Source organism: Dysidea avara, chromosome 1 (assembly GCF_963678975.1).
Source record: "Dysidea avara chromosome 1, odDysAvar1.4, whole genome shotgun sequence".
NCBI lineage: Eukaryota > Metazoa > Porifera > Demospongiae > Dictyoceratida > Dysideidae > Dysidea > Dysidea avara.
The window spans coordinates 52,434,919-52,455,676 of NC_089272.1; the positions used below are offsets into that span (position 1 = coordinate 52,434,919).

General features: G+C 38.3%; 1 protein-coding gene across 1 annotated transcript; it reads right to left on the reverse strand.

The window, feature by feature from the left end:
* Positions 1-5,907: 5,907 nt before the first annotated feature.
* Positions 5,908-20,724, reverse strand: LOC136268556 (uncharacterized). Its single transcript, XM_066063938.1, has 2 exons — positions 20,624-20,724; positions 5,908-7,527 (listed from the first exon to the last, which is right to left on the reverse strand). Exon 2 carries the CDS (start codon positions 7,508-7,510, stop codon positions 6,068-6,070), a length of 1,443 nt encoding a protein of 480 aa, XP_065920010.1. The 5' UTR covers positions 7,511-7,527; positions 20,624-20,724; the 3' UTR covers positions 5,908-6,067.
* Between the last annotated feature and the right edge of the window lie 34 nt (positions 20,725-20,758).

The window sequence follows — 20,758 nt, forward strand, 5'->3', positions numbered from 1 at the left end:
TTAGTGAAGTATCCATTATGCTTTGTTGTCAGCTATGTTCAACCCATTACACAGCATTTCAGATCAAGAACTGTTTCTCTGCAATCCATGCATACCAAAGGAAAGAAATGGTGCCGCGCGCCCTAGTTATATCAATTATCGTCTGAAAAGTAAAGTATCCATTATGCTTCGTTGTCGGCTATGTTCAACCTGTTACACAGCAGTATGAATTAGAGATGGACTGGCACCACTTTTTACCGATACGTCCGATACGAGTATTTGTACTGAAATTATCTTCCGATACCGATTCCGATACCAATACTAAGCATTGAAGCCTAGACAAGTTTACTATAGAAATTTTACTGTTGTGATACATAGCTATTAAAATATCACGGTAATTGTTCAGTTTGATTGATCTCAGTTCAATCAAGTTTCAAAATATTCATTGTCTAAACATGATAAATATCATTGTGGATTATTAATTTCTTGATTTGAGGTAGTTTTCATTGATTAGGTAATTAATTGCGTGGGCGGCCGATAATTCTACAATGTTTGTTACAGCCTTGCAACCAAATTAACCTTTTCATGACAAAGCAAGTCATAAACTTATTCTTTGAGAAACAACTGTGTACTGTCATTTAATTACAAAGGATTCACATGCTCTAATATATTAGAATACTATACTTGGAATGTAGCAATACTTAGAAAAGAGTAACAATGGCTTTTTTCGCTACTTGGCTACCCCAACTAAGTTATTTGCTACTGGAAACGTAGCTAGAGATGGTTTAATAAAAGTGGTGAGTGTCTACTGGTGGTATCTGTACCTCGTATTACTGATACCAATCCGATCCGATCCGATACCACTGGTATTGGAATCGATACCGATACTGGTATTGGTATCGGTCCACCTTTAGTATGAATCAAGAACTGTTCGAAAAGCACCTCTGCAATCAAAATAGCCACTATGAAAATACGGACGATTTCCGTTACAAAGGGAAACCATCACGTGCTACAGACCTCTCAACTTGGAAATGGAGTTGACCTTGAGGCACCCCAAGTGCATGGCCTCATGCAACAGTGGGGTTAACACGCACACACATTTTATTAATAAAGAATGTCAACAAGCATGAACTAGCTATACTGCATGCATACTGCTGTTATTCGCAGCTTATTTCTATGCTCTATGGTGTTAATCTACACATAGAATCTAAGCAAACTGGAATTCCAAGCACGGTGTAGCATCACGTGAATCATAAGTCTGCTTATTCAGCTTTATGCCTATCTTTGTGATGATTGTAGGTATCACTAATCCTTTCACTAAGCTTAAGTCCGAATCTGGCCTCTGCTCTGGTATGTGATATATTCAAATCCCACCGTCTATCTTAGTAATGAAGTCCATTCAAAGTTGATTAATGCTAGAAAACTTATTTACTACTAAACAAAAACGAGAAGCCACCTTACCATGCTGTAATACAGCCTTGCGTTACAGGTTTGTTGGCTCCAGTCTTTTATAGATTTGAGTGCCATCAATTTTAAACATTTATCACGTGAGTACTATTTCTTATATTGAGTTGACGAAAAGTTTTCGATTGTGGGTTTGAGTTTTATTTATAGGCGAAAATCTTGAGAATTCTTGAGGTCTGGAGCGTGACCTTGAGAAATTAGCACCTAACTGTGAGACCTTGAGAAAAGACCCAAAATATGAGTCTCATGGTGAAACCGTGAGAGTTGAGAGGTCTGGTGCTACTGCCAAATCAACACTTTTCGCTGTCTGCAAAGATGAATGAGACACACAGGAAGACACTGGTAAGTCCATGAAGAATGCATTGTACGTACTGCGGTATGCCAAAAAGCACCTCTCAGGCTGAAGCGACGTCGAACAGTGAAAGTCAAGCCCGTAGCCTTAGCTGTTATTGAGTTTCGTTTGTCTGAAGGCATCAGTCAGTTACTTACTCAGTCAGAAGAAAATTCCATTAACCCTTTCTTACCGAAGTTATAATGTAAAACTACAGAAAAACCTTAGGAAATGAAATTTTATGGCTTATGTGATATTTGTGCGATACGTGAGGACCCCACCCATTAATTAACACGGAACGCTATATACCATATGAAAGCCATCTTTCCCTTCTATCCAAACATCTAAAAACCTTACAACAAAACACATAACTCATGCGCTTTGAAGTGAAGAAAGGCACATTGTTATTCTTCACCATAGCAGCGAAAGATGGACGCCGCCATCTTGTTATAATCCCCGGTTACATCATACAGTATATTTTTAGAATCCTTATTACGTGAGGAATAGTTTTATTCTTATTAGAACACACCATGATGCTCAGAGCGAAAGTTATCGAAATTTAAACAGCTACAATTGTTTTTTATGCATGTTTTCGTGTTTATAAGTATTGATAGTTCCCCATACTCATTCTTATCGCTTCATGTTAAACTTTATTAGAAACGCCTGGGCCTATATACTCAACAAATTGGTGGTTGTTTCAACTTCTTAGCCCTTAGGATGAAAGAGTTATGGGTCCATTTATAAAGGGCACCCATAACATGCGTTTTTTGGCAATATATTAGCCATTCAGTAATAAAGGGATAATTATTAAATAGTTATTTTTAAATTCCGTAGCAGCTTATTGAAAGCGTTTCAGGTATTCCGAAGGCTTGTTTGGGCTTAGTTTTATCTAACCAATACTGCCTCATCATTGCCAGGGAAAATTGAAGCTGGTTTTTGGGTGATGTTATTTCGTGGGCCACGCCTACTCCTTTATGGTCCCTACTATACAGTACTATCGTACTGTATGATATCCCTACTGTGCATTTCCATTATGCACATTATGGATATAACACTTCTCATTGTTTTACTGTGACTTAATATTGTGTACTACTCCAGCTTGTTTCAGAACTTTTTATTGATGTGCTATGGTCCCTACTCTAGTTGAAAATTCCAATTTTTGTGTAGCTACTTGTTAGGCTTGCATGGCACTAACTCTCAACGGTGACTGATTCTCGCAAGTCCCATACAAAAGTATGGGCAGCAATGTGGCTCAGACAATAACTCACCACTAGAACTATAGGTGTGGCTTTTCAATTGCAACACATTACTTTCAAGTTGGAGGAATTTGTTACTGTGGAAGATCGTCCGTAGCTGGTCAACTGTAGATGCAATGAAGTGATTTGCACATTTCCCCATAGACCACAATATATTCAGACACCATTGTGACGTGTTGAAGAATAACGTGTTTTTTAGAAAATTTACAGTATGTATACCGTCTATTTTCTCTTTCTCGTCCACCATTTATTGCCATTTTTAAAATTTTCCAATAATCTGTATTCTTCCAGGTTTTTCTTGTATATTGTACAGGTTCAGTAAAATCAATCTTGTAAGGTTGTCAGCTAACGTGTCAGTGTGCTATCACTTTGGTACAGATTCTTGTTTGTATTATTTCTGCTGAAGCAATTCCTGCAACATATAAGATCAAGTAGAAGCTGAAAATATTTTTAGGCTGTTTGCTATGGCTGTACTCGGGTAAACAATGGCTTGAAAAGCTGTCAATTTCATAATAGAATAATGGAAATGGACCCTGCCCACCCACATGCAAATGTGCCTGAGAGGAAACAGAGAATTTAGTTTCAGTTCACACAAGTACTAGTATTGATACAGACCAGACCCTCGCTCTGCGAGAGTCTACATGGCAATGACATACTAGTCTGATTATGTGAGACCACTCTTTCAGTCGTTATTCAAAATGCCAGAGTGTTACAAGCATGTTACACCAACTGGATTGGCCCACTCTACATGAAATTGATGATGATGTACAAGTAATTCCACTGAGGTGTCACCAAAGCCCCCACAAAACCACAAAATTGTGTACTGTATGACAGGAAATTTTGACAGAAGAAAATTTGGTGACCGGGCCTGTGAAAACAGGGCATGTGGGCACAAACTACACCCCATCACACTACAGGTTATACCTGTATGTTAGTACTGGAACAGAATATTAGGATTCTGTAACTTGCATCACAAAGCCAATTAAATGCTTACTAAGAGCTGAAAATTGCATTTCAATAACATAATAGTGTAAAACGTTATGAGTGATGGAAGTTTGAAAAAGTAGGCAAAAAAATCATGTGCCCACTTGCCCTATTTTTGCAGGCCCAGTCACATTTGACAAATTATTGGTGTCATCAGTATTTAATTCGTCAAACTTTTTCTGAATAAGCGCCTCTATTTATATTAAGGTTATTAAGGTTTGTGTGTTGTGCACGTATATAGCAGCGATCAAAGTGTGAAATGAGACACCGAACTTTCAACTGGACATTAAACAAGAGAGAAGAATGTCAATTTTGCAGTACTTTACAGTTATCAAGAAATCAAGAAGTAATGGTTAACTTAGTTTGTCATTGTAAGAACAAGGTTGCACCTGAACACTTTGACAGCCTCAAAGAACAGTTTTTATTTCAGCTTTAGAAGATATTCCACTTGCACTGATCCACCAGATGGCCATAAATTATGGTCCACCAGCATCATGAACAATGGAAGTTGAAGGATGCAAAAGAGTACACTTGGCTGGTAAAGATGACGAAAGGCAGACCACTGCTTATTTCGCATGCATGATGGAAGGCAATTTTTACCACCCCAGTTGGCGTATTAAAGTAAAACACCTCCACAAGTTGATTTTCCCAATGACTGGCATGTACTGTAACTTATTCAAGTACTCCCTGACACTATGCTGATGAAATCATTTTACCTTAGATCAATATGAAGAGGAAAGAGATGGAAGCTAGCATCAAATCATCCTGCGCTGTTGCTATCTGATAATATTAAAGTGCAGTGGAATGGGTTCAAAGGAGCCAGATTAACAATTATCAAACCATTGGGAGCAAAGTGGAGGATTTCTTTGCACAAACATTTCAAAAGCAATTTTATTACGAAGTACTTAATTAAAGTAGTCTGCCTATTACACTTTTGTACTAGATGTTTTGTTTTATCAAGCAACACTGATTATAATGATAATTACATCAAACATACTAAACAAAGAACATCTGTATACAAAGCTATATAGCATTACAACTGCATGTACGTACATATCATCTATACCACAGGAAACTGTGAAAACAATTTTTTGATGAAACAGTTTACTAAGTTGGCTCTCATTCCTTCCTGTTGGCAGTAAAATTTACTTGGATTTAATCCAAAAGCAACTGCATCAGCAATGTGCTAATAGCAAAAACACCACAGTCATTCAGGTCTTTCTGCTTGTGTGAAAGTTACCCTTACCCTTGGTTTATTGTTTCCAGAAGAAAAGTCTCATTACAGATTCCTTGTCTATTGAGTTTAAAATGGAGTCATAAAATCTTTACAAGTCTCACATCTAATGGTTGTAGCAAGTATCCAGTGGCGTCGATCTTTGCAGAAGACTATTTGAAGTTTATTTTCATTGATCTGGCTCACATGTTGCACAACTGATAACACTTACAAAGTTCATTTGTCAAGTTGTTAGCTTTGCACAAGCAGTGCAAAGCTAGAAATGTTTGTAAAGATAGCCCATTGTAGCTAGGTGATGGCAAGGCTAGAAGACACTGAGAAAAGTCATAATATGCATATGGTACGTACCATACGCGTATGCCTATACCGTACGCGTATGGTACGGAAAATCGTACCGTACGCGTACGGTACAAAATACGCATATGGTATAGAACAGTGCAATAGCATAAAGCGTGGTAAAGTTATTTATAAGTGGTTAAAGTCAATGAATTGAATATGCGGTTTTGTCAGAAATTTGACATTTACAGGTAATTTTTTGATATATCTGTCTAGCTTGATCTTTGAAATTGCATCCCAAAACATGTGACACCTTAAAATATATATCATCTGTACATGTGTATTCTGTCCCATCATGAAGTATACCTGTGGATTACAGTAGTTTGAATTCATGATCAATAGAATGAACATGCTCTACATTGACTTGACCATAGCCACATGCCAGTTGTATCCATTATAAATACACACAATACTGTCATGCATGCAATGTATACTGGTTGTGATGTACACAATGCTCTTGCAACAAATTACATGAATGGAACACTAGGATGAAACGTCAAAGTTTACACCATAATAACAATGTTTGATAATACACTGTTCTTGCTCAACAGGATGAAAAATCTTATACATTGATAGAGCAGCACTTTGAAAGGTTGATGGACCACCAATCAATTCCAGACAATCAGACTTGGCTGCAATGATGCATTGCAGTTGAGCAACAATGACAGGGTTAACAACATCTTCAAAAATGTTTTCAAATTTATTTATAGACCAACTTTCATTATAGACAGATGTAACAAATGCTTTGTACAGTAAGTTCATATTCTCATTTGGTGATTGTCTGTATCGGATAGTACCAAAGTCTCCCAAGTCAATGGCTAACATCCTACTCCATGTTGGATGAACATTGATTCTCAAGTGCTGTTTAAGTTTTTCTGCACACTCCATCATGTAGTGAACCACGTCTTCTTTATTGTGGCTATATCTAGGCTTTAACACCTTTTCAGTTCTGACCATAACACCAAAGTATTTTTCACCATTGGGATTGGTTTTCTTTAAATATGTTTCACTCAGTTGTATCATACTTGTGCTAGGCAGTAAGCCGACATCGAATATTTTGCTGTGACTCTGTTCTTCTTTTGCATCAAGGTTATCCCGATGTTTAGTTATTCCTTGCCAGAGAGCAATAATCACAATGACATCATTGGGAGCATAACTTCCCAATACATGATGGGTAAATGTTTGCATTGGCATAGGAGTGGTGCTACTAAACACAATACTCACTTCACGTATGAAATGAAACCCAAGGTTTTTGAAGAACTTTATTGCTTGCACAGGAAGTTTTGTTTTGTCATTCATTTGAGTGCCTTCTATCCTGTCAGGATTAGTAACAATACTAACAAATCCATCATTGTATTCTGAGTGACCAGCTGCATGACTACACCTCTTTCCACATGGTAAAACAAGAATTGTGTTTTTGGGGCTGCCTGTTAAGAACTCTTCCCATGTTACCAGCTCAGCATGTCCATACTTAGTTGATTGTCTGTTATAAAAATCTCTATCATAAAGATCACTAAATGCCATAGGATTAGGATCTCCCTTTACAAAAGGAAAGAAATCAAATGTTTCATTAGAAATGTATGGCTCAACAACTTTCATGTTAACGGTACTTGCCCAGTATTGGAGACTATAGAGGTTCCTGATAGTTGCTGTTTGTTGCTCCATTACTCTGAATGGCAGTATGTATCCTTGTTTATTTTTTGACCCTATGTGCAATTTTGAATTGAAGTGTAGATTATGAGATGAGTGCTTGGTAGAAGTTCTTTCTGCTTGACATCTTCTGGCTTTACCATGAATAGATTTCTCTTTCATTCTGACTTCCCCATATGTCATAGAGTCATCTTGAATATAATAAATAACACCAATTAGCATACTCAGGAAGATGAAGGGAACAACGTAAATGATTCTTAGTCTAGTTGAAAACATAGCACTCCCTCACTTTCCTATAAGGAAATAAATTTTATTTCTGGAAACAGTTAAACAAATTAAATACAACAATATATGGAAACTGACCATGCCAAAATACAAAGGATCAAGGCTGCATAAACAAATGAGTTAATAACAATTAACAAAGATTCAAAGGGGAAGAAAGTGACAAATTTAAATGCATTGTCAGTTCACACATGCATGAACCCTTCAAACAGAGAACTGATTATCTTACCACAGGCCAAAGTATTTAGTGGCACTCTAAAGCCCTCTAAATACTGGAATTGTCAGTTGAATGTTGCGTTTTACTACAAGCTGAGCCATGAGGCTTCAAAATACTCCACTATCCATTTGTGTGCACCACAGCCATGCAACCAAAGTGGATTTCTAGAGATTTGTACGGTGTATTGGGAATGCTCTGGCAACTGGCCAGCTGGTTTATAAAGCTTGATACTTGGACAGCTAGGTGCCCAGATGTCGTCTACGTGTATTTATTTCAATTCGACTGCATCAGGAGGCTATGAGATTCCTACATTTAGACTGGAGTCTCCATACAACCTGCTCTGGTGACAACCATTGCCCACTCCCCTTGCAACCATTCACATAGGTACAGTCATGAGAAGTTGCTGTTCATCATGGTAACACCAGTGGTTATAGCTTAAAGCTAGTTGGCTGCATCCATGGTGAAAACCCGACAACTTAAGATATGTATAGCTACCAGAGTAAAATCTTTAACAAACATACATATCCCAATTTATTCATGTGTATTTGCCAACCACTTCCATAATTTAGTCACATTTTGAACATACGTTCATGTAGCAAGCTTATTAACTTATAGGGGCAGCTTCAGAAGATCTTGTTTGGGTTAAAATATGTTATTGTGCAGGATATATATAACAAGTCCATGAATTTGAAATAGCAATCATTAATAACCAAATGGTCAGAGAGCATCTGTTGGTCATCACTTGTATAGATCCATACCATCTAATGTCCTGTAGGCAGAGAAAATAATTCTACCCAATTCTGCGACAATGGAATGGTTGAATAAATGTTGCCAATGGGTTGGAACCAACGTTGAAACCGGGTCACTACTGCTGACCCGGATGACCCACTGACCCGGATAGCAATCCGGGTCAGACCCGGATGTGACCCGAATTGACCCGGATTAATTAAAGCCGAGACGTGTTTCGGCTAGTCTTGGGCGAGCGAACGAGTCTACATTTTGAGCGTTCGATTCGTGTTGAGTAAATATTGCAACTTCAGCCTAGCTGTAGGTTGAAGACCAAAAAAAAAAAAAAACGTCTTTATCTACTGACAATAGCTACCCCTCACCATAGATACCCTCAGTTTCGTGCTACATACTGCACTTACTAACAAATAGGCGTGGCTGAGCATATGTTGGTAATGCGATAAGTGGGTGTGGCTCACGAAAGAGCTACGCGATAGCGTTTATAAGTTCCACGTCGTCAAACGAACAATTTCGTTTCTCACGTGATCCAATCCGGGTCAGACCCGGATAAATTGTAAACCGGGTCAGACCCGGATGACCCGGGGAAAATGTGACCCGGATGACCCGACCCGGTTTCAACGCTGGTTGGAACCTCATGCACCACCTGAGAAATCCAATTAAAATCATCTACAAAATTGGATATCTTTGTTTCCACCCATCTCAACAAGTGCAAGTGGATAGCAGTACACTTACTGGATTACTTATTGACTTGTCACAATTAAATCCATGATAAAGATGTCTTTGATGGTGAGTAGTAGCTACAACAACTGTCTGGAGTAATTGACTGCCGCTGTGCTCCTGTTCAGGCTCCTCTGGTCTCCAATTGTCTACTGCTTTGTTTCATGCACAAATAGCTACTAGTGAAAACATCTTGGTGAATAAAAAAGTAATATTGTATTCTGAAATACGTAAATATTGAGACTCTCGTACCATAATGACAGAAAATTTTGACATTAGTAAAATTTGACGAATCCACACTTCTCCAGAAGAAAAAAACATTGACAAATTAAAAGTTGATGAAATGCTTGGACTGGCTAAACCACTCTAAAATATAATACTAATTGTCTCGCATGCTATTACATGTACAAACTCATGAGTATGAAGTAGGAGATTCACATGACCCTCTCACTGTGGCTGTCAAACAAATGAATGGGCAAGACACAATTTTAGGGCACGTTTCCCAAAGAATATCTGTCTCTTGCAATGCTTTCATGTGACATGGTGGTATCACTCAGTGCACTGCGAAGGTACAACATAGATTTTATCCAAGGTGGACTTGAACTGTCTTGCAAGTTGTGGTTCATGATCACTCAGTTCATTCCAGCAATTTGTAAAAAGGTTTGTGCCATACTATCCACAACTACATTTTCTGTAGATAAGTAAACATCCATGGTTGAAGAAGAGGCAATGGCAATAAGAAAGTTGTAAGAGCCACAGTGGGTCTGAGTCTCGACCTTTATCTCTACCAGTACTCTGCTCAGATGTATCAGTGTTGTATGTGGTGAGGAAATACAACCTCAACCCCATCTGTGGTGCAAAATAGCATTGCGGTAGAAGTTGTTTGTTCTCTCTACCTAAAAAGTGACAGAAGAAATTTAATGAAGAAGCTATTGTTAGGGACCCGCCAATTATGCTGCATAATAATGAGCATAATAGGTGCCTGAAACCATTGAACATAATGCTAGCATAATAGGACACTTGTGCAAATTCTTGCTCATCAAAATGAAAAATATCAATATACTCTAATAGAACAATCAGGTAGCTGACTGCTCTATTAGAGTATATCATTTTTCTGTGACATGCATTTTGACAAGTAAGGATTTAGAGTCTGTGCTTCAGCAACTTACTATTTTCCCATAAAGTCCAAATTTACTAGAAAAACATGGGAACTGAGGTATAAATATTGAGCATAATTTAAGCATAATAGGCAAATTTTTGAGCAGTGTAACATAGCATAAAGGTAAAATAATGAGCACAATCGGCAGATCCCTAGCTATTATTGTGGGAGAGAAGCTAACAGACATTGAGATAAATAAGCATAAAGGATTCTTAAGTCACAATTTCTAAGCTTCATTCGGCATTATTTCAATGCAAGCTATGCACTGCAGCTGACCAGATCAATGAAAATAAACTAGCCTCCTGCAAAGATCAAAGCCACTGGATACTTGCAACAACCACTGGATGTGATACTGGTGAAGTAAAGGTTTCATGAATCTATTTTTAGCTCCCTGGGCAAGGAATCGCTACATACTTTAATAAAACTGTTTTCTTCTGGAAACAAAAAACCAACACACAAGCAGAAAGGCTCAAATGATGTACATGCAGTAATTATAGCTTTGTATACAGATGTTCTTTATTTACTGTGTTTGATTGTCCAGTTGCATGTAAGGAAAGTATTTAAATTGATCTTTTAATTGTGTTTGCACAACTACTGGATGCTGTGGCTAGGCATAACAACATACAGAAACCATTGGGAAACGGACGACCACGGACACAAAATCTATTGTCACCTAGATTCTAAAGGAGGTATCTGACTGAGTTTTTAAAGCAGCACTGGAAACTACATTGTTTTATTTCTACATCCTGTGATGTTTGTCTGCTGTAAATACGCCAAGCCAATGTGCGTATGAGCCACTAAAGCATAGAAATAGTGACAAAAATGCTTTTTTTGGAGACCAAATATATACACAGGCAGCTGTTTGTTTTTCTTGTTTACTATAGGTACGGTACAAGATCAAGTGCTATATACAATCAACTGGAAAATATATCTGGGCTCGTTGAACACACCAAGGAACACGCTGTAAACTTACAGTGGAACCTCGATTTTCTGAACACCGATTAATCGAACACTAAATTGACTACTCAATTAGAGTATTTTGTCAACAAGTGTATGCTTTATTAGAGTAGTTGAGCAAAGCTCTGTATATAAATGTATGGATGTTCGATTTTACATACTATTCGATTATATGACACCCTTTCCCCCAATTAGTTTGAGGTTCCATGTCATGTCAATTTAGCAATTTCCTACAAAGTGATTCACAACAAAACCTATTGTTAGGCATTCTTGAGCGATTTTCTAACTCTGAACTTATGAATATCAGCTGTTAAAAGACTTGTCTGAAAACTATTCTAATTTCATGACCCTACAACTCAGGAATCTTTCATCCTATTCACAACGGATAACCATGAAATGACAGAGAAGTCAATGTAGTTTCTTTCCACGTACAGAAAATTGGAACATACCATATAGCTTGTCCAACTTGTTTCCTGCTTCTTTTTTGCGAGGCAACGCTTTAAATTTCCTTTTTTCAGAGATCCTTTGTAAAATTATTTTAATTATTTTTCAGTTGCCTAACTGTGGGCTCTGTCAACCAAAGGTCAGAGCATAGTATCGCAATGTGTCAGTTGTTCCACTAGCAGCAGCTCTTTCCCCAACTTTATAATGTTGCGCATCTATTAAGTATAAAAATATCCCCTTTTCTTTTCACTCTTTGTGATGACCTATGCGTTAGCAGATGTAATAGCATCTGTTAGAACTTTAACCATATGGATCTGGTTAAATTGCAGATGATAAACAAAGTTGATTATTACTTTTTGATTTCTAAGTACTACAAAATTGACATTCTTCGTTCATGTTAAAAGTCCAGTTGAAAGTTCAGTGTGTCATTTCACACTTCGATTGTTGCTATAATATATGCACACAGTGCACAAAATTAATACAAATAGTGGTACTTATTCAGTAAAGGCTTAATGAATTAAATATTGACAACACCAACAATTTGTCAAATTTTTGTCAATTCCTGTTGTACGGTACACAATTTTGGGGTTTTGCGGGGGCATTGGCCACCCCTCAGTGGAATTATTTGTACATCAACATCAGTTTTAGCTGGTTGTCATGTAGCGTGGGCCAATCCAGTTGTTGTAACATGCTTGTAATACTCTGATATTTTGAATAACAATTGATAGAGTGGTCAGACTAGTCTGGCGTTGCCAGAATAAGGGTCTGGTCTGTATCAATATTAGCACTTGTGCAAGCTGCAAGAATAGGCCACTCTAAATAATTTTTCTGTTTCTCGTCCTTCTCTCAGGCACATTTGCATGTGGGTGGACGGTCAATTTCCATTATGAAATTAACAGCTTTTCAAGTCATTATTTACCTGAGTACAACCATAGCAAACAGCCTAAAAACATTTTCAGCTTCTACTTGATCTTATATGTTGCAGGAAAGCCAGGAATTGCCTCGGCAGGAATAATACAAACAAGAATCTGTGCCAAAATGATAGCACACTGAAACGTGAACTGACAATCTTACAAGATCGATTTTATGGAACCTGTACACTGAGTATGCAAGAAAAACAAATAATGGAAGAATACAGAATAATGGAATCTTTAGAGCTGGCTGTAGTGGAAAATGGAAAACAGAGAATCTATTTAGAGTGGCCAGTATACACCAGACAGAATGCAAATTGATAAGGTTTCATATTCACAAGTGAAGTCATGATCTGTAGCAGGTATGAATGCAATTCTGTTAATTACATTCCAGCTGCACAAGTCCTAGTATTGACAGACCAGACTATAGCTGGACTATAGCTAGACCATCTTCCCAACCCAACACAAACTGAGAAGAAAAAGTGGTCTGGCCGAGTGATTTTTTTTGGGCACACATTCAACTTAGAAAATTTTCACACATTATTTTTTTCCAAAAAAATGTTGCACATGTAACACCGAATACTAAGATTCAGAGACTTAGTTCACAGAGCCTCAATGTTGTGTTTTCCACCAGGTTGACAGCAGAAAAGAAGTGCGAAATGACTTTAGGGAAAAGGTATTATCTCACCTTTGTTTCTCACAGGCTGCCTCAACTGATTTGTCAATGGTGTCTCACATTTATAATACTTCGCAGCACAGAGGTAGCTACCCGGCGGTATTCACAGCTATTGGTGAAACTGATTAGCATGTGAGTATGAAGCAGCTTGTGTTTGCTAAACAAATGGACTGAGGATTGATCTACCGTACTTGTCTGATTAAATTTAATAGTGATGCCCAGTTCTCTCAGCAGCCAACACTGAGACCAGTTTGATGGTATGTGTCACAGGTATTATGAATTCTGGCACTAGATAACTGAAAAAGGGATAGTCACTACCTATGGTCCTGTAAAACCAGTGACTGGGATCAAGATATTTGATCAACTACGTATAATATTATCTGAATAGGGACCTTGATCATTTGACTTTAAGCCAAGTAGTGCAAGGCATGTTGTTTTAGGTGCTTGTTTGCCTCTTTTGAGGATTCTTGATTGTTAAATTTAGTACAAACTCACTCCTTGATCGCTTGATTAAAGTTTGATACCGGTTGCAGATGGTTCTACAAGGGATATTGGTGTAGTGACTCTACCTTACTGAACAAGCAGCTGTGCTTTTGGTTGTGTGTTGACTTACTACTTGTTCAGAAAGAAATACGAAGGCATGATATGGAGTACATCTTGTCAAGAAACTTAATGTGGAGCCATATTCACCATTAAGTGCATTTTGGTGTCTTTAGGAGCTACACCCACATTATATGCTACTGTCTGCATAGTATCATGTCCACTTAGGGAATTGTAGGCAACTAGTCTGTATGACGTCAAGCAAGGGTGCAATGGCCACCTAATACTCTTTGGTACTTGTAGCTACTCGTTTATTTCTCTTGCAGACAATTCTTCTGTTGGTAAAATAATGCTATGAATGTAGAACTAACTTGGAACTTGTGCCAAAATGACTATAATTTTAGCTCTTGATGCCCACTTGATTTACTTAATTTCACCAAATTTCTATTTGGGTTGGTGGGTCAACTGGATCAGCAGTACTAAACCACTTACAACCCTCACTTGCATTGTATACATCTGAAGGAAGTGCTAAATGGACTATCACATAAGTACTGTGGAACTTCACTCTCCACCATAAATTTAACCTAATAGTTGTTCCTATAGAATACAATTTAAAGGACAGCCTCCTTGTAGCTATGAGTAAAGTTGGTCTCAAACTTCAAACTATCAAGTACACACAAGTTCCACTGGTTAATGTGTACATACCGTAATTCATTTATTTTCATACAAAAACTTTTCGTGATAAAAATTTTCATGTAACAATATTTTCATATCATTTACGTGAATGACTGCTCTATTAGAGTAGTTTGATCTTATGCAAAAAATTTCCGTGTAAGAAATTTTCGTACACGTAACAAGCACTTGCATACAAAAATTATTTTACAATGAAAAAAGCAAATTACAGTATACTATTCATGCACGAGGTCATTAAAAGTTCCAAGTGTGGTTGACTTATTACTGTTCCTGTACAAGAGAATGTTATTTACATTTACAAAAGATATTGATCTACACCAAACCAGGAATTTGTTTTGTCACCTGTAAAAAGATGTCTTTGTTTAAGAGGTTAATAAACTACATTAAATGGGCCACCTATGGGACCCTGAATAAGTGGCCCTGTTAATGAGGTGGCCTTTAGTACTGCGACATAATGGCTAGTACACTATTGCTGGATAGAGATGAAACATACAATAAGTCAGAAAGGACTGCAAGTAGAATTAAAAAAGCACAATTCCAGAAAAATAAGCGCAGCTTTGATAGATAAATTGGACATAAGTTAAAGAACTCTAGAAGAACAGTTACTCATGGTCAATTACATGTGCATATCATGACAAGCAAAGAAAGCTTCCTTTATCTGATCAACTGTAGTATGTGTGAAAATAAATTTTTGTCATTTTGGCTTTCTGTTTAGTGTTGGGCTTAATGCCTGCTTACTTACTGGCCACTTTATTGACAGGATTTTACATTAGTTTCATCAGTTGGGTCGTGGCCGCTGGCCTTATTAATGAGGTGGCCACATCAACGAAAATCAAATCAATGAGAAATTATGGAAAATACATCTGGGTTTCATAGATGTGGCCACTATAATGAGGTGTAATGAGATGAAAGAAATGGAACTTAGTCAAGCAACGGGACCATGTAGACTCAGCAGCTATAGGGTGTCCGAGTGCTTTAAGCCAAGCTGACAAATTATTTTTAATGCTGGTCTGCTTACAACTAAATCCAAAGAAGCAAAATTTAGCAAATCGCTTTGGAATTTCAGCATCAACAGTTTCTTGAGTGTTTATTAAATTTTTGTTTTCTTCGTTTGGGTTTACTACTTTGCTGGCCAGATTGATCTACAATTCAAAACACAATGCTGGCTTCACGTAAAGAACTGTATCCCCACACAACAACGATATTGGATGCAACAGAAATTAGAGTGAACTTTGTTACTGCAATCCCAAACCTACAGCAATTGCAAATCTACCAATATATTAATAGCACTCATTGCTATTAACCCAGCTGGAAATGTCATTTTTGTTTCTTCACTCTACACTGGATGTATCTCTGACACTCAGTTAGTTGAGCGATCTGGATTTCTGAGCTTGCTGCTGAAAGATGATGAAGTGATGGATCGTGTTTCACCATTGAATACTTGTTGCTGCCACTTGGTGTCAAGTTGAATTTTTTAAGTGAAAGAAATCAATGGAAGCAAGTGAGGTGGTTGAAACTCAGCAAATTGTATCTCTTCGCATTCACAATGAGAGAGCAATCCATCGAGTCAGTTCGATATTCTCTCTAGTGTAATGTCTGCTCAGTTTCTTCCTCAGATTTGGATGGTGTGTTGTCTTCTGACCAATTTTCAAAACCCTTTGATATCTTGTTGGGTACTCAATTATTTAAGTTAAATACCATCTAAATGTTTATTGAATCTGTGAGAATTATAAATGGTACAGATGCTCAACAGTTGATTAATAGTTTGTAGGGATGCCACAACATAGACATATGACATATGTCATGGTAGATTATGTCATGACATGTCACAACATAAGCAATTCTTAGTTTTGCAATACATTTTACTTATGAAAATGATGTCTACAAAATATCAACTTAAATACTGGCAATATTTCAACAACTATGGCAATAACAACAACACTCCTCATACTTATTCGTATTTTTCTCCTACCATCTAGTATTAAATACATTATAACAAATGACAAAAGTGTGCATTATTAAGAAATATTTATGTCATGACAAAGAAACCTGTATCATATCATGGAACTTTATGTCACGGCATGTCGTATGTTATGACTATCGTGGCATCCCTACTATATATGGTAACACCAAGCTTTTATCCACACAACTTCATCTTTTAAACAAAACATGACTTTATTACTAGGATCAGGATCTATTTTCTTGTCCCACCCATTATCAATAAAAGCTATGACCCTACAGATATAAGTAAAAACTGTTCCATCAGTGTGGATAGCTAGTAATAACAAATTGATTAGATAGCCAGTATAGCTAAGCACATTGACAACTAAATTCAATACAAGACATAATACAAGGACAAAACTTAACCACAACACAGCAACATGCAGTAGCTAATGATGCAGTTCAGTAGCTGTAAGCTATCTCTACCACTAACGGTTGCACGTAATCACTCTTTGTCTTCAACTTAGATAGCCCCATAGCCATGCGACAACACAACCAAAACTTCAGCTCTGCTATATCTTAAGAGCTTCTGGAGCTTGTCCTTCTAAGGAAGCACTAGGAATATCCGCTTCCGTCAACTCGGAAGCCATCAATTGCAGCTATTCACAATAATTATTGTAAGCCCCAATCAAAAAGGCGGCCAACAACTGCCGGGATACCATGGTTTAAATGAAGGCGTGGTTTTATTATTATTTGTGTAGTTGATCAAACATCTTCATCCCAGTCACAGGTTTTACAAGACCATAGGTAGTGACTATCCAGAATTCATAATCCCTGTGACACATGGCTACCATCAAACTGGTGTTGGCTGCTGAGAGAACCCGGCATCATCATTAAATTTAACGAGACAGGTATGGTAGATCAATCCTCAGTCCATGTAATTAGCAAACACAAGCTGCTTCATACTCAAAAAAATAATGCGTGAAAATTTTCTAAGTTGAAAAGTGTGACCCCAAAAAAAATCGCTCTGGTCGACACTTAGTCTGGCGTAGACAGACCTTTTAAAAAATAAAAGAAGGTCTGGCTACGCCAGACTAGTCGACACTCGCATTGATATAATGATAGCCTAGAGCATAAGGTAGGGGCGGGCGTTTCCGGACAAACTTTGCATGTACTTCAAAGAATCGCTTGTATCTTCTGTAAACCAAGGCTGTTTCTAATACTTTTGGGCTATAACGATAGCCAATAGATAGGCGTATCAACGTGCAAAAGTTCAGCCCTGCACGTTTACTGTGGCTGCAGAACGAATGACGTAAACTTAAAGTTTCAATTTTTGTAATAATCTTGTGGGGCGGGGGTTTCCGGACACTATAGTTTTGTGTTCATTTGGCAGGCTTGGTGACTGATGGCTCGTATTAATACTTATAACGATTTTCAATTATGTAAAGGTGTATAAGAAGTAGAGATATATAGTTTACAATGTCAGAAGTGAATGATTTGAATGCGGATTTCAGGATGGATTTGAACCCCAGACGGAAAATCAACAAAACTCTCGACAGAATTAACACTGTTGTGTATGGACTCAGAAAGTCTTCAGCAATATTTGCAGATGAACTGCTTCCGAGAACTCGGCTTTCTGTGGAAACCAGCACACCAATAGTGGAACCATCGCCCACAATCGTCATTGTCACAGCCAATCCATGCCTCAGGGTGCTCATCATTATCATAAAGGCAGCCGCACTCCTGGCACTTATTTTCATCCACATCTGCACTGGCTTCTGTGAAATAAGGAAACTGTGAGATCATTGTACAGAAATTTATTTGCATTAGCTGTATGACACTAATAGCACATACCTGCAACTTGTTCCTCACCGTGACACTTCTTCGCTTTTCCTTTGCTTTTGCCCTTCTCCTTGGTGCTTTTTTCCTCTTCTAGAAGCTCAATGAACTCATCAGTTGTCAGCACTTCACCTTCAAGACGGATTTTCAAATTGTTTCTCTCCCCAACTTTTGGCTTATGCTTCTGTATTTCTAAAATACCAGCAAAGTACGGTGTAATGCACATCTTCATTGTGGGAGTTGTGGGCACCATTTCATTTCCACAGCTGGTGCATGTAACTTTTGTTGTACGTTGCTTGGGTGGATTGACTGGATTGACCTTGTCAATTTGTTTGTCTTGCTCTGGTTCAAGCTCTAGTGCTGGTGCAGTCATGGGCATTAGCTTTTGCAGCACATGCTCTGGAGAGAATGGAGTGAGACCTGCAGAACGAAATCCGCCTATGCAGTGTTTTGGCATGAAGGATGTTTCCCACAACTTGGCAATTAAACTTGGGAAAACCTCTTTGCTGGCATGTTCTCCTCTGGTTTCCAGCTTGTACTGCTTAAGGATAGCTCGCCATGCATTCTTCAATGGTGCAAATACTCCAACATCAAGAGGCTGGAGCAAGTGTGTGGTGTTTGGTGGAAAGCACATAAGCACAACTTTATTGGCTCTAGCTTGATTAATTAGTTCTATGCTGATGTGCGAGTAGTGACCATCAAAGAATAATACTACTGGTGCAGTTTTGGTCAAATGTGCCACAGCAGGTAAAAACAACTTACAAAACCATGATAAGAAGTTGCTTGCATCCATCCAACCTGACTCACTTATACCATAGACTGCACCTGCAGGACCACCCTGCATCCATCTCCGATACATATTTTTCCCCTTGTAGAGAATAAATGGTGGCAGCCTTTCCCCATGAGCATTACCAGCACAATGCACTGTGATATACTGCCGACCTGATCCACCTCCAATCTCATGGACTGTCCTCATTCCACGTCTTGCTAACAGTTTCTGGGAGGACACTGAAGTACAAAAGGCTGTTTCATCACAGTTCCATAGCCTAGTAGAAATAGCCTCATCATCAATCTGTAAGCGGTTCTTGGATAGTGCCTCCTTCACCTTATCAAACCAAGCTCTCAGAATCTCTTCATTCCCTGCTTGAGCCCTTTTTAAGCTTAAATGCTGAGGCTTCCTTTCACTGATCATTGGCCACCTTCTCTTAAAGTGTTGCCACCAATCTTTCCCAGGTACTCCTCCATGAAAGGGATTCTCAATACCATTATCTTTCAGGTAGTCAAATATAACTACTTCAACCAGTGCACGAGTTATTCCAAACCCTATCTCAGCAAGTGCAACGCATGTCATGGCAATTTCTCTCTCTTCAGACATGGTCAATACAGTCGGACCACCAGCTCCAACTTTCTTTACAGTTCCATGTAAATGATCATGCAATGTACTGGAAGCCAAACCATACTTCCTTGCTGCTGCACGAGCAGTCAATCCATCCATTTTACGAACCTCAGAAAGTGCCTTCTCAATGTCGTTCCCACTATAACTCTTCTTCATGCTAAATAGGTAAATAGCTATTGAAGTTCCCGCTCAGAAATTCAAATTCATTTTGTGTGCATGCGTGCATGCATGTTTACAATACCGGGGTTTTCAAGTCCGTTGTCCTATGTATTTTGGCGCATGCGCTTAGCAGTGCGAAAGAAATGGCAGATTCAAGTGAGATCAGGTAACTGTGTGTGCCCTATTATGATCGATGATTGTAAATGTGGTAAAACTATTACTCACTGTGTTGTTGTGACTCCTTTATCACCAGTGAATGGCCCTTCGGTTAGTAGGTTTTTAGCGCATGCGCAATTATAATAGGACAACGGACTTGAAAACCCCGGTACGAAACAGCGTAATGCTCGGTAATGCTACTGTGTGCAGTGTTTGTAACAACTTTACAGGCTTGATACATCACAAACAATGATTGCTAAGTGTAGTGGATTCCGTTATTCATGCTTATTGGGTTTAATTTTGTCGTGAGGGTTCTCAAAAAAAGTTTTTGAGAGAAAATACTAATGCATCTTTTAGGAGTTCGCAAGCCCCTGCTACAGTCAAAAGCGTTTGGAGTCTGTTTATACCACTATCGAAGAGAGTAATGTTACAGCATTGCTAGCTCCAAATTTCAGCAAAATCGGTTTCGTTTGTGTGATGTAAGAGCAAGTTGACGGTGAAATGTCCGGAAACCACAGCTGTCCGGAAACCCCCTTACTTACCTTAGTGACTTACGCATTATCCGTCTTTTTCACTTGACCACTGTGCGCGGGGTTGAGTGAGTAGAACTGCGAAGTGATCATAATCACAGGTATACCGGCGCGAGTACCGGCGTGAGTACCGGCGTGTCCTTCACCCCAACCTAACAAT